The sequence below is a fragment of the Schistocerca cancellata genome, chromosome 12, assembly GCF_023864275.1.
Source record: "Schistocerca cancellata isolate TAMUIC-IGC-003103 chromosome 12, iqSchCanc2.1, whole genome shotgun sequence".
Lineage (NCBI taxonomy): Eukaryota > Metazoa > Arthropoda > Insecta > Orthoptera > Acrididae > Schistocerca > Schistocerca cancellata.
The window spans coordinates 127640000-127656132 of NC_064637.1; the positions used below are offsets into that span (position 1 = coordinate 127640000).

At 38.5% G+C, this 16133-nt stretch overlaps 1 protein-coding gene across 3 annotated transcripts in view; it reads left to right on the forward strand.

Annotated features, from left to right (window-relative positions):
* LOC126109610 (uncharacterized) overlaps positions 1 to 15010 on the forward strand; it is a 93608-nt gene extending 78598 nt beyond the window's left edge. For all 3 annotated transcript variants that reach the window (XM_049914653.1, XM_049914655.1, XM_049914654.1), the window contains one exon: positions 12762 to 15010. In XM_049914653.1, the coding sequence (XP_049770610.1) occupies positions 12762 to 13029 (268 nt within the window). In that variant the 3' untranslated portion in view covers positions 13030 to 15010. The remainder of the gene's footprint in view (positions 1 to 12761) is intronic.
* The last annotated feature ends 1123 nt before the right edge of the window (positions 15011 to 16133 follow it).

The following is a 16133-nucleotide window of genomic DNA, read 5'->3' on the forward strand; positions in this document are numbered from 1 at the left end:
GTACCGCCTGGAATCGCCATATCTTCACCATACTCCGTCGCTAGGATTTCAGAGGCACTTTCTGTCTCGTACACGGAAGAACAGCATCATTCAGGGATTGCTGTTAAGTGTTACAGTATTCCTTATGGCCAGCAATGGAATTGTGTAATCAGTGAGTGTGGTGGGTACACCTGGTCTCTGTGTTGAGAATTTTTGCATTTGTTTCAGCTCTTTCTGTGACTTCAGCTGAGCATTAACCTCAAGCAGCTGTTCACAAGTCTTCTTGGGTTCCCTTTCGTTGCTTTCAGTTTTCCCCTCACTAAAACACAAAAGGTGTCTTTTTGTTATCACATCATTCTCCATTGAGACAGGAGCTCTGTTTCGAGAATGAATGCCTTGAGGATGCAGTACTGTTTTTTGGTACCTCTCTTAAGGGGGGATGTAATGGAAAATGTAAACATTTATTTAAAAAATCATTAAAGCCATATTTATTAATGTACAAACATAAAAATTTGATTGTGTAAAGCAAAAAAGCTGTGTTTTAAGGGAAAAATATTATAAATATAATAGAGGGAAACATTCCGCGTGGGAAAAATATATCTAAAAACAAAGATGATGTGACTTACCAAACGAAAGTGCTGGCAGGTTGATAGACACACAAACAAACACACAAAATTCAAGCTTTCGCAACCAATGGTTGCTTCATCAGGAAAGAGGGAGGGAGAGGGTAAGGAGTCATTCCAATTCCGGGAGCGGAAAGCCTTACCTTAGGGGGAAAAAAGGACAGGTATACACTAGCGCGCGCACGCACACACATCCATCCGCACATACAGTCACAAGCAGACCTCTCAACAGATACCCCTCCGTTGTGGTTGCACCTATGATACGGCTATCTGTATCGCTGAGGTACGCAAGCCTCCCCACCAACGGCAAGGTCCATGGTTCATGGGAGGGGGGGGGGGGGGGGTTATAAGACCACTGAATTATAGTTATTAATTTATGGTACAAATTGTATCATTAACGGAGTTTTCAATTTTGCACATCCAAAATTCTTTTTTTTTTCCTACATACAGTCATCTAAAAAATCAGAATGTGACAGCAGGTTCTCATATTTTTTAGTTCCAGGGAGACAGCAACATGTTGTGAACAGTTCCTGAAAATTTGATAGCATTAGCACATATACCTTTTGAGAAAAGGCTGCTAATAACATAAAAAATGTAAAACAGAGAAAATGAGGTTCAAAGATTTTCTTCTTATACTTCTACATGTAATAAGCTTAGCTCAATTTTAAAATTGTCCTTACTGATACTCCTCATCCTCAGGTTTCTCTTCTCTCCTCTTTGAATCTGCCTGGCCTGTATTTGCAGGTAAGACACTGATCTTTTGGTTTTCTTGACCCTGCTCTCGTCAGTGGTGTAAAATGCTTTTGTTGTAAACACACCAGGACCTACACCAACTCTCTTCAGCACTTCAGTTCTGCCATTATTTCCATTATTGTAACATAAAACTGCACTGCAGACACCTATTTTGAGTACTTAAAGTCCACAGAATGTCCTTTTTTAGCATCCAATCCAAATTAAATTATTGAGGCTTTCATTTGCATTTTGTGTCTTAATGTGAAGACACTTCCTCAGTAAATCAGGGTTTGCAAGAAACCTGAATGTGGGCTTAATTGCACTCATAACAGGTTCTGGCAATGAATTTTTACGAGAATACATCTCATTTCTGTTGTTGAACTTACACCAATCGTCTTTCGGACACAGATTGTGCATTGGTGTTTGGTCAGTGGAAAGCTTGTGGAAAAAAAAAATTGCCCACACAGTATACCTCATTGCCTCTAAATTATGTTTTTCTTGTTAGCTTTCCCATAAAATAACTAAAGATAAATAATTTCTTTCAGAGCAAGCCTGCCTTTTCCTCCTAGCAGTTTTCCAACCTCAAGTACTTCACCTTTCTTCTCTTTCAGCAAGTGATGAGGCCTACCACCAAGCCTCTTTTCAATGTGGCCAACACATTCCAACTTTTCTATTGTTATATTGTACAGATTTTTATCTATTACAGCTTTGAATGAAGTGTAACACTTCTGACACTAAATGTAACTGGGTTTTCTCTTTTGGTGCTAGTCAATTGTCAGAATGAGCATTACTGCAAAGGGCATTTCATTCTAAAGCATTATGTCAGGGTGAAAATACTAAATAAATTAATTTTTCTCTCTTAACAACATGTGGGCAGGGTGGGTTCTTCCTTGGCTCGGGTATGAGGTAGAATGAAACAGCATTTTTACATAAGGTAACTTTTATTGAAAGTTTTGTACAACTGTTTCCTTACTGGATGTTCTGGCTCGGAGAGCGGCAGCTGTGTCGTTTGCGAAGCCTTCTGCTGCGGCGTCTGATTACGCGTGACGGTGTGTATCTCGTGTCACCGTCTCGCCCAGTTGACTGGAGACGCTCATCGTGCTGTGACCCGTTTAGTTATTGAGAACGAAGTCGTGAATCGGATGGTGATACCTTGGATGTGGCGTCCCAGTGTTTCTCTTCTCTATCGGCCGCGTGTGTCAGTGTTGTGCGTCAGCCAGCGGAGTAGCGCAGCGGGGGAAGGCCAGTGTCCCGAACTCGAACAACGGACTCCCGCTTGCCAGTCTTCGGATGTCAGATCTCCATCTCAGCTCACAGGTGACTGCTGATACGAGGCCGTCTCCTTCCCGTCCTGACAAGTCACCCGGGTACGTAAAAATCAGTCTTCATATACCTTTTAACTTCTGTCTTCTGGCGCCGAGGCTGCTGCTTGCTATTCCATTACAGTGGCGGACTTGGTGCTTCTGTGTATGATGTAGTCTCTTCTTGCATGACTGTCTTCAGCACCGAAACTGACTGAAAACTACTGCTACTCTCGTCAGGCCCACCGCGTCTCGCGTATTTATTCACTTCAGTTCACTGGAAGTGAATGATGTTGTGGGTTGGCAGGAGAGCCAACACCGTAATATTAGAGGAAGCCGAAAGGCACGCGTTTTAGCTCACGCAGGCTGGCGTGAGGTCTAGAACAGGTCAAGGAAATTAGACTTTAGCAAAAAAACGGACGTAGTTGGTGGAATACTTAACTTCAATCCATAAATGGTGAACGTCGCTCTTGACTGTACAATATCAATAGTAACTGAACATGGCGCCTTGCTAGGTCGTAGCAAATGACGTAGCTGAAGGCTATGCTAACTATCGTCTCGGCAAATGAGAGCGTATTTTGTCAGTGAACCATCACTAGCAAAGTCAGTTATACCACTGGAGCGAGTGCTAGGAAGTCTCTCTAGACCTGCCGTGTGGCTGCACTCGGTCTGCAATCACTTATAGTGGTGACACGCGGGTCCGACGTATACTAACGGACTGCAGCCGATTTAAAGGCTACGAGAGTAGCACCTAGCAAGTGTGGTGTCTGGCGGTGACACCACAAATGACCTCACGGTCATTGCCTCTTCTGTCACGTTGAGAAGCTTCTCGAAGAATCTTCGTAACGTCAGTCATTGGCTCTTGGAATGTAGGCGAGGGCCTTTGATCACATGTGACAACTGAGAAACACGTGAGCCGGTCGGGCGATGCCCTGACTGATGAATCGACAGCTTCTGCTTATGTGGGGAGGGCGATGTCTTCTCTTGAAGGCTTGCGAGCGCCGGCTGCTGCCACGGCTGCTCTGCCCGCTGTTTGCCAGTGTGTAATTTCTCTAAACTAAACTAAGTTTTTCACTTATGTTCTAATTTCTACTTCACTTCATATTGATTTCACTAATTTATTTACCTATCTTAAGTACCACCTAACATTCCTCCACTCTTCGGAGAAATTCGCCCTCGAATTTACCGCTCAACATTCCTCCACTCTTCACACGGCAAAAGCACTAACAAGCAATGAAAACGATCAACTTAAACGATTACACACGCTTCACATTAAGTATGTTGAAAATACTTTAGCACTGTACGCTCATGAATCACATAGTTCACACACAAATCGTAATAATAAGTGTGACAATGAATAAACAAAAATAGAGTTTTCACTTAGAAAATTTCATAGCAACACCTTTTTAATCTACCCTATATTAATGTAAGAATATCTATTCTACAGTATTGTTTATTTTAACATGAGACTGTTTAATAAAGACTGAAGTACAATAAACAAAATTAATACACTAATGCTCAAAAGTAACCACTGAAGTACACCAGTTAGGAGTGTGGTATCCAGTTAACAGGGATTTGATGAAGTGGTATATTATTATTTGGCTTATTTTTTTTTGCCTTAAATGAAAGAAAACTGTACAAAGCAGAAACACCAACACAAAGGTTCCAGATATACCCGTTTCTAGCATTATAATTTTAGTTCTGTGTTCACTTTTTAATTTTAAGACATGTTGCATCATAACATTGGCATCAATTTTGCCTTGCTGTGAGTTTATGAACATATCTAATGACTTCAGAAGGGAACTGTCAAGGGAGCCATTGAGGTAGGATAGGTTTTGTGTAGGAAATGCTTGGATGGCGTTTTCTGGCCAATAAATTAGAGGGAAGGGTGAATTAACATTAGTTGTACCAGTGATTGTTGCGGGTAAATGAAAATTCGCTCCTGAGATGGAACATAACGTGCCGTTAATTATTAGCCCGCTTCCATGAAGTTCAAAATGTTGTAATATTGTAGCTACACCGTTCTCATAACATTGCGCAAAAATATCAGTTGGATTACTGACTGCATATAACCAGTGATTTTCTACTTGCTCGAAAAAACATGATGTGGAAGTTAATATATCATGTGGGCAATTGGTGGCGTCAGATTGTTCGAAAAATAATTGAGATTCACAACTATTGGTATGTAATTCGATTGCGTGAGATGGACATATAATAACTTGTTCGGTTATGCAACTATTTAATTCCGAAGTTGTCATTACTGTGCTCGTATTGGTTGTTTGGGAGATTAAAAATACTTGGTGTGTTCGGAACTGTACAAATTTATTTAGTTTGCCCCATTTTACCGGAAATGAGTGTACTCTGTAACAGTCATATATACCCATTTTATCTGCAACAGGGAAAGATATACGAACTCATATTCTTGCATTATCTGTGTCCACTAGTACTGTAGCTAAGTGGTAATACTGTGGTAAATGTTTGTTATCAGCAGGAAATATTAACTTTAGTGAATCTGGCAATTGTTTTCCAATTTTAACTAATAATGAGATGAATGTAACCGGCGATAGTAACGTGGGTGACAAATGTCCCTGTACTGCATAATGGATGGCTTCCTTTAATTCGTCCGCTGCTAGCCGTGCATCTATCACTTGATCAGTGAGTAGCCTAAGCAATCTTCCTACTGCAAGTTTCTTATCCACAATATCTAGCCTTTTTTGTATGACTAAGTCTTTATTCAGTGTAGCAGTAGTAGCTAGAAGATAATCGTTTAATTCTTGGGTGAGTTTCCTGATGACCTTGGTATTAGTAAAAACTGTTTCCTCCAATCCGTTTAATCTTGTTGTGTGCCATTCTATAGTGCCTTTATTTAATTCCACGGTACTCTCTATGTTCTGTAATGAATTATTTAACTGATTAATATCTTCGTTATCCGCTGTACCGAAAATGGTCTTTAGTAGTTTACCTCCTGCGTCCACCCATCCACGTTATCCTCCATCCCCATCACCAAGGTGTTTAGTATATCTAACACCATAATGGTCCTCACATCTGGAGAACATCCTCGCAACTGCAGCAGCCTCAATGCCCCCATTTGAGCCACTATAATTTTTAGAGAATGCTACTGCCTGCTGTTCTTGCCACAGTTTCTCACTGTCTTCATTGTTGGACATTTTCCTTGTTGCACACTGGTGGCAGTATTTAGACATAATTTCTACATCTAAAACTTTACCTGAGTCAGTACCAATAACAGATGCAACTCCATACAGAGATGTGACCCCTTTACATCCAGGTCCCATCTACACACACGCGCACACACACACACACACACACACACACACACACACACAGGTCACTAACATTTGTAGGAGATTCATTGTCATGAATATCTATCCTAGGATCTATTTCTTTTTGGTTTATTTTCACCAATTCATCCACTGCTTGCTTCATAGAAACTTTGGCAGTATCGCATACAGCATCAGACATTTATTATTTTTTCAAACCTTGTACGAGGTGGAGGTATGTTCAGAAAACCACACAATAAATCACCTCCTTCCCTGCCCTGTCCAAGGCATCTCATAGCATATGCTAACCTAAAATTGCTTTCATAGGTCAGTGTCAGTTTTTTTATAGGAGGAAAATGAAAATTCATAGCCACACAAATGACAAATTAATTTAAAATCACAAGCTATTCCCACTCATCTTTCTTCAACAACAATCATGCATTCCGTATTTTCACAGCTAGCAGATGAACATGAAAACTTTATAGCTTGGCAGAGAAGCTCTAAATCAATGACTGAATCCAGTGGAATCCATATCAACATCATTCATGCACCTGTACAATTCTCCTGCCCCAAGTTTCAATGTTGAAGCTGAGAGCTTATGTTCTTCATTTCGAGCTGCTTCCTCTTTTTTGTTGTTAAACTGATTTCCATGAAACCTCCATTTCCTATACACTGTTTTTCCACCACCCATTATGCATAAATCTTGACTTCCAGGTAAAGGTTTCCGAATTCAACCTTCCACCTACTAATGTGTGTTAATATTGTCAAAAAATAAATAAACCACATGCAAGAAAGGTTTCAGGCAAAGATATAGATGTCAGCCAGAGACATAGAAAAAAAAATAGCTTTCACACTGACAAAAATTCCGCTGAAGCAAGCAGTTTCCCAAATGTCGGAAAAGGTGGGAGTGGCTGCCAGTGCAGAGCTAGTCAGTGTAACAATTTAAAGGCATTTCTAAAGCTGCTATCATGATAAAATTCACACACATCATAGATTAAACTGTGTATATAAAGAAAATAATATTTTTGAAAAATTGATTTTTTTGGACCAAAATCCATTACATCCCCCCTTAAAATAAATGCTGTTATCCTATATGTCAGCTTACAACATGTTGTTATGAGGAAGCTTAATTTTCCCACATTTTTAACCACATGTCTTGGGGTGCAAATTGTTTCACTGTCCTAAACTCCTTTAAGGCTCTGATTTTGTACGAACTAAACTATAGATGCCAGATGTTTGTTTCAGCAGCAATGTCTCTTTGATCCAGTTTGCCATTGTGTGGTAAGGCTAGTCTCTGTACAAGCCCCTTTGATTGTCGTCTTGCCTTTGCAATTTCAGTATCATTGTCTTCTTCTTCTTCTTCTTCCTTTTTATGGGGCTAGGTGTAACAACTGTTCTATATTAATGGACCATCATTATTTGTGCCATCCCTTCTCGGATTTCCGGCGACTTTTTGTCCTCCTCATGATCCTTCCATTATCTCCAAATTTAATATATGAGAAACTATCAGCCTCAAATGCGGTAATGAAACCAACCTTTACCTGGGTTTCATGCCAAATAATTTAGCCTTCTTCAGAAGATATACCTGAATCAATAATTTGTCTTGGCCATGGACTAGAAATAAAACTAAAACAGCCTGAATATGCATTTTAAACATTTTAAAAATGTGGTACATAAGTATTAAGTCAACATCAAGACTTAACTTAAGCTCTGGCGTGCGCCTCGTCTCCATGGACGCTGTGCAGTGGGCCTCTGGAGCTCACGTGAAACTAGGTAGGACTAGGTAACGCGCTGCAAATCAACATGGCGGGGAACATTGTGCATGTCTAACTCTAGAGGCTATCTATGCCCTGGAATGGTCCCGTTATTCAGTGGTGTTTGTGTGGACCCCAGGACGTGTCTGAATCCCAGGCAACGAACTTGCTGACAGGCTGGCCAAACAGGCTACATGGAAACCGCTTCTGGAAATGGGCATCTCTGAACCTGACCTGTGTTCTGACTTACGCCTTACTTCACAGAAGCTCTTCTGCGAGGGTCACAGAAGAGCTTCTGTGAAGTTTGGAAGGTAGGAGACAGGGTACGGGCAGAATTGAAGCTGTGGGGACGGGTCGTGAGTTGTGCTTGGGTAGCTCAGTTGGCAGAGCACTTGCCCACGAAAGGCAAAGGTCGAGAGTTTGAGTCTCGGTCCGGTGCAAAGTTTTAATCTGTCACGAAGTTTCATATCAGCGCACACTCCACTGCAGAGTGAAAATCTCATTCGGGTGGGACCTTTGTTTTCCTCCAGCTACTGGACATCGTTTATTGTTTGAGGGATGTAAGAGATTCTAGTTAACAGAGGGGCTAATTCAGCCACAATTTTGGTGTAGAGTCTGATAGGGATTCCATTGGGGCCCTGGAGCTTTGTTCAGTTTTAACAATTTCAGCTGTTTGTCACTGACACTAACATCTATTTCACTCATCTTCTTAGTGGTATGAGAATTAAATTGGGGCAATACTCCTGTAAAGGAACATTTGAAATCAGAATTAAACATTTCTGCTTTGGCTTTGCAACCCTCTATTTCAGTTCCTGTCTTGCCCATAAGTGACTCCATGCTAACTTTGGTGCCACTAACTTAAACACCCAGAATTTCTTAATTTGTGAAACATCATTTTGACAGTATTCTGCTACAGTAGTCACTGAAGACTTCATGCATTACTCTCTTGACTATCAAACTTGTTTCATTCAGCATCTCTCTGTCTATGCCCCTAAACTTATTTTTTGCACCTTTTCTTCTGTAGCCTTTGTTTCTTTATAAGTTTCTCTACTGTGACTGTATAGTAAGGGGGGTCTCTCCCACCATGAACCGTTTTGCTGTGTACATATGTATCCTGTGCAAGGTCTATTATTTTTTTAAAAATTTGGACCATAGTTCCTCTATGTGCTCTTGTCCCGTCCTAAAAGCTTCAAGTTTCTCATTGAGGTGTGACATCACTCCTTTTTTTTCTCTCTTGTTTAAAGTTGCCCTTTGTACTTGCGTAATCATAGTTGATATAACTGCCGTATGATCACTGATACCAGTTTCGATGTGGTCTTCCTCAAAGAGGTCAGGTCTGTTTGCTACCATTAGATCTAAATATATCTGTCATGATTGGAATTCTGAACTACCTGTTGTAGGTAGTGTCCAGCATTTAGTAATGTTTCACTGGATGTCTTCTCACGCCCACCTCTAACAATACTGTACCTGTCCCAATTGATTGTTTGATTATTACAGTTTCCTCGAATGATTATAGTACAATTAGCAAACTTATGCACAAATGAACTGAGGTTTTCTTTAAAGCTTCTGGTTACATCAGGAGGTGAGTCTGGTGCTTGAAAGGACCCTATTATAATTTTATGCCTACCCTTGACACTGAGTCCTGCCCAAGCCACCTCATGTGCAGCTTCAGTTTCTGTCTCAGTGGATTTGACTTTCTTGTCTACTTTGACAAATACTCCACCTCCATTACTCATGTTGCTGTCCTTTCAGTATACTCTTAAATTTTCTCCAAAGATCTCACTACTGTCAACTTCAGGTTTTAACTAGCTTTCTGTGCATAGTATTATATGAACTTTAGTGCTTTTTAGGAGTGCTTCAAACTGGCACTTGATTACAAATACTTTGGCAGATAACCACTAGAATTTTAATACTCTCACTGTGGCAGGCATTTCTTTTGATCTTGCACTGATACTTCTGGGTTTCCTACAGCTATCATAATCTGGATTGGATGTAGAGTTGCCTAGTCTAAAAAGCTCTTTTGTTGCACCCCACACACAGCTACCTGGTTAGCAGTCTCTGATGTGTAGTGCACACCTGATCCGTTTAAGGAGACCCTACAACTGTCAACCTTATAGTGCAAGTCTAGGAACTCACAGCCTAACTTGTCACAGAGAATGTGATTCAAGCCTTCGACTCGACTCAGAACCAGGAGTCCACAGTCAGTTCTGGGGACAATGCTGCAAATTGTGAGCTTTGTTGAAACTTTGTGGGCAAGGCTGATATTCTCATCTGTCTCTGCTAGTCATTGGAATGATTAAAGTATGACCTCAAAGCCCAGAGAACAGGTGTCATTTGTTGAGATTGGATTCCATTAGGAAATTTGTGCACCACAACCACACAAGTACTGCAAACCAGGGAAACTCTGGCATTGGTTGTATAAATTTTAAACTATTTTTTTATTATTGCATATTGATTTCAATCAGACTGCTCATCTTCAGTGCTAAAATGAACTAAATCACACAGTCAAACCTAGACAATCAATGCACAAACATCTATCAATTTGCAATAGAAAACATTGAGTTTCACAAGGGAACATGCATACTAAGACTAAATCCAATGGACTTGTATAATAATGCACCAAATATAACTTCAAACATAGGTGTTAATAGTGAAAAGATTCTAATTGAGCCAGCTGCTTACAAAAACTTTGAGCCAGCTGCTTACAAAAACTTGTGCAGCTAAGCTCCATGTTTGTATGGACACCATCAGTGCCCTCTGTATTGAATATATTTATAGTACAGAGTATTTGTTAGTATGTCTGAAGAAACTAGGTTGTACAGAGATTTATATTAATCAAAATACAGAATTATAGAGTTAAAAATATCATATCTTGTCAAAAAAAACATAGTGCAAAATTATACAAACACAAACCATTTCAAATTGCTTGTGTACCACTAGACCTGTCTTTTCTAGAAATATGTGTTAACGAAACCATGATATTAGTAACACTGTAGCAGATATTAAAAATACATATCTTTCTTATTAAAATATTTTGTCCACCTGGAACTGAAAGCCAAAACAAGATCATACAACTATGCTCTCTGGTGTGTCAAATCCAAATAAATCTATTTCAGTTTCGTTTTATAAATTATTTACACGCTAGTGTGAAAAAATTACAGATGCAAGAACTTCTATTCTTTCAGTAAACCAATATTTGCATTATGGATGAAACTGTTTTAAAAATATTTACTTGCAGCTGCTTACCAATAGATGTATTGATACAGTTTGCTTTTTGTGATGTTAATATTAACTGTTTATACTAACAAATGTAAATTATGAAAAATATTGTAACCTACACTGATGTTACTGGTCATTAGATATAAAGCGTGTATCAAGTTAGCAAAACAAAGGTGTACAGATAATCTGTACGGTAAACTTCTCATATTGTGAGCAACTATAGTGGCACTGTATAAGCACTCACCCAAAGATGTGTTAACATTTGCCTGGGAGACTGATGGACTTCTAATTTTTAAACTGCAGGAGCCAGACAGCCTATGAAGAACTCCGAGAGGACACTGTCAGGCGGTTTTTGACTGCAGAATATCACCATCTCTGAGGGGTTCGAGATATCTGCCCTTAAACCCTGTATGCAATAATTTAAGCTGTGATGTTAAATCTGGGAGAGCAAGCCACATGGCAACCAAATGTGCCACAAAATTAGATCTCTCCACTGTACCCTCTCTGTCTAAAGCCACATGCTCACAATACCTCACCTCTAGCTTTCTTCCTGTTAGTCGTATATCAATAGTTCACAATAAAGGATGACAGCCAAAACCAGTTGCAGGATAAAATTTATTAAAATTCTTGACCAAGGTTTCGGTACATATAAATATACCTTCATCAGAAGTAAAACTACTAAAATTACATCATGTAATGGAGAATAATAAAAACAATTATGCCAAAGGCGTCGTCAGTAATTAAAACCTCATCTCCATTTGTACAACATGTGTAATGAGCACAGGGTCAAAGCGAACAGTATTAGCTGCTAATACTGTTCGCTTTGACCCTGTGCTCATTACACATGTTGTACAAATGGAGATGAGGTTTTAATTACTGACGACGCCTTTGGCATAATTGTTTTTATTATTCTCCATTACATGATGTAATTTTAGTAGTTTTACTTCTACTAGTCCCATAATACAGCAAAGTGATATTTCTTAGCTTGCCCTACATTATTTTCAGGATTCTTTGTTTGCTCTTTGCAATTTTGTTGTACATGTTCATTACATATTCATTGAGATAATTATTTTTTCCAGCAGTATACTGTATTATTTTAAGTTCTGACTCATAGTCTAGTTTGTTAAAGGCAAAATGGAGAAAGGCTTTCTTATGTGAATAGTGGTAATTAGAATTAGTCTAGAATAACATCTCTATATGTTGCTTTTCTGAAGATTCCGAATACATGCTTTATAGTTAGATGCAGAAAACTGATAGAGCCCATTGTGCCAATTTCCATTGTGAAGACGATTTTTTCATGAAGACAATTTAATTTGTTCAGAATTTCATCAATATCGGACCTATTGCCTTTGATAAGCATATACGTAATATTAGGTTATCTTCTTAGCATAATTGAGGTGCTGGTGAAAACACTTCATTTGTAAATGATTGATGAAGATATCTGCTAGAAAAACCTGATATGGCACTTCCCATGCTAATACCATTTTTATATATTTTTTTCCTTCAACTGAAGCTGTAATTTCGATGGTTTGAAAGGAGTCGTGTGTTCCAAATATGTACATTGTACAGAAGAGTAGTCTCACAAAGTTATCATTTAGCTTGCATTATTACACTTGCGTCTTTTGCAGCCTTTTACCCTCTTCACTCTCTTTCTGCCTTGTTTATACTCTTTCTCTCCTTTTCCTTTTGTTTCTCTCTTTTGTCATCTTCTTTCAGATTATTTTCTAACACTTATTTTGTGTGTAAATAAGAACCTGCACATAAGTAATTGCAATCTGCCAGCAATACTATTGTGCAAACATTTGTCATATAGAGATATTTCTGTTGGATGGAATCATTGTCACATTAACAATAGTATTTCCATTCGTGTCACAGGAAGCTGATAATCAAAGGGTGTCGAGGTGACCCTAAAGTTGTTGATGGTCTGAGTGAGCAGATGCCCACTCTTGAAGTCCACGGCACCATTGAAGAGGAGGAGCCAGTTTACAACGTGGAGGATTACGAGAGTGACGAGGAACTTGCAAAGGAAGAGAATGCCGGACATGGTGATGTAGGTGAAGCACGTAATGACAGTTTCGAGAGTGATGAAGATGGTGACGGTTATAGTACCAGTACCAGTATCAGTAGCAGTGATAATGAGTGAAATAACAGTATTTGGGCTGAAAACAGCCTATTTCTTCCCTTTCTAGATGATACAATATTTAAAGGGAACTTTAACTCTTAATACCAACTACGTCTTGGCTTGACCTGTGTAACTGGATGAAAATTTAATACTCAACTATTGTTACTGGGCTGTGTGTGTCATAGTGGACTCTTAAGCTGTCTAGTGCTGTGAAACCCGAGATTGCTTTTTATAACATTGTTATTAAGTTGACATTCCAGTACAATTGTATTAATAATGATAAAAACTGTTTTGAAGTAAGATAATTACAAATATGTTTAAGGAACATGCCGGGGGAATATAATCATGTACAGTAATGTTGTTTCAGTTTCTGTTGCAATGATTGTTGTTGTGGTCTTCAGTTCAGAGACTGGTTTGATGCAACTCTCCATGCTACTCAATCCTATGCAAGCTTCTTCATCTCCCAGTACCTACTGCAACCTACTACAATTTTTACCCTCCACGCTGCCCTCTAATACTAAATTGGTGATCCCTTCTTCTAGTCACATTGGATTTGAAATATCTTTTATTTATTTGAAGTGATAAAATGGCAACATTAATGATCTAGCAACTCTAAAATAGCACTCACAGAATTAGAATGTACTGTGTAGGAAACAGCTAAGAAGAATGCACGTGACTGCAGATGGTCTTCGGTCCTGGTCACCAGATAAATACCACCTTACTGCGAAATGCCTTTGGCAGTCTTGTTGTATTTTGTTGTGGTCTTCTAGTTTCTTTTATTTTATATACACAACTGTTAGAGGAAAAGTCTAGTGATCATAGATGAAGATGCCACACCTCTGTTGTGAGCTAAAGCAGATGGATAAGCCTTACCACAGGTAATGTTTTGACTGAATGAAATAAAAGGTGGGTTCAATCACAGTTCTAATGTTGATGTAATTGCATCTGGAAACAGCATTTTAGAATGATGCATACTCTATCATACATGCCTACAACATTTGTCGAAATCTAGTGGTAAAGACAAGAGACATTAACTGATCATGTAATTACCAATATACAACAATACAGAAAATAATTACAGGTCAAACATAGTCATTGCTGAACACCATGGGGCATTAATAGAGGTATCAGACAGGAAAAAATATTTAGAACTGCAACAAAAAAAGCAAATTCTGACACATAATGAATACGAAGTACTTCTCATGAGCCAAAAAGTTTGTTCCTTCTCCCAACAAATGAACCAGAATTAGTAAAAATAATACACAGATTCAAAACAAAAACAACAAAAACTGATGGGTTAGATAGTATGTCCAGTAGAGTAATTAAATGCTGCCTGCAGTGGGTGATGAAGCCTCTGGCTTTTCTCATAAACTTAACCATGGAACAAGGAATATTCCTGACCTGTTGTTTACTCTAGTCTACATTAAAAAATAAATAAATAAATAAAAAGTGATCACTATTTTCAGAGCATGCAGCAAGGAATGTCCAGAAAATTATTGACCAGTATTTATTACATCTGTCTTTATATGGTGGACACCATATACATGTATTTTGTTGGTATTTTTTTTATTTGGTCCATTAAATTGTACATGTGCTGTACTGCACATCAGATATTGGACAGACCAATGCAAGTATGTCTTCATGTTTACCTGATGTTATCTGTGTATTAATAAATACAATTTTTTCAGCTCTGGCGTATAATTATACCATGTTAACTAGAAAATTACAACTGAAAATATGAATAAACTAATATTAATAAAGTCAGTCTTTACATGATACAAGAAAATAGTCATGGTTTCACAATATTTTTGTAAGTGATGAAAATTGTGGTTTGTACACTTCATATTAACTCTGTTGGGTTCTAAAAGATTTTCTAGGAACTCTTCCAGATTATAGAAGCAACATGTTAATAGATATTCTTTTAATATTGCTGTAAATTTTTTAGATCAGTTATTGCTTTAAATTGTTTTAGCAACTTTTTGTAAATAATTTTACTGTGGTATGTTCCTTTCGGCATAAACTGGTTATTATTTTGAGCATGTAAAAGTCAGTTTTTTGCCTTGTTTTATTATGATATTGATTAAGATGACAATGATGATGAAGATTTTAATTTTTGAGAAGGGCACTAGGATTTGTTTTTGCATATTTCTTAATAAACATTGCACTTTCAAAAAGGTGAATACATGGAAGAGGAAGACTCCCCATCCTTTTAAACATAGTCTGCAGGGTTTGTTCCTTTTTATTCCAACCATGATTCTCACTATTCTTTTTTGCATCTTTAAGAGTCTTAGACAAGATGGCAAGCTACCCCAGATAGTGATCCCATTCTTCAGAACAAAATATATATTAGCACAGTAAACAATCAGACAGTCCTTATGACAACAGTTTTCAAGTACTCTCATTAAAAAGCATGTGGTACTTAGTCTCTTAAATATGCTGTCAATGAGAATATACCATCTAAGGTTATCTTGGAACAAGATCCTCTGATATTTTGGTTTAGCAACACGTGCAGTATCTTTGTCTGATATCTGAATTTTTATATCCTCTTTCCATTTTCTCTTGACATCATAAAAATTTAGTGCTACTGTTATACTTTCATTATGTTTGTTTTAGCTGAACCAGTTTACAACTCTTGTTAATGTCTCGTTTTTTGTTGTCTGTAACATTTATGCTGACTAAAATGCTTGCTTGTCATCTGCAAACTGGATAGTGCTGTCAGTGTTGGGTTAATACTAGGTCATTTATATACTAACGACCTTGCCACAGTAGTAACACTGGTTCCCATCAAATCACTAAAGTTAAGCACTGTTGGGCTTGGTTAGCACCTGGACAGGTCACCATCCAGGTCTCAGCAGGGTGCACTTTCAACCCTTGTGAGGCCGATTAAGGAGCTACTGGACTGAAGTAGCACCAGTCATGAAACCTGACAACAGCCAGGAGAGCAATGTGCTGACCACATGCATCTCCGTATCCACATCTGGTGATGCTTAAGGGCTGAGGATGACATGCCAGCTGGTCAGTACCATTGGCCCTTCAAGGCCTGTTGGGACAGTGTTTGTTTTGTTTGCTTAGGTCACTTATATGGATCAAAAATAGAACGGACCCAGTACTGAGCCCTGTGGTAC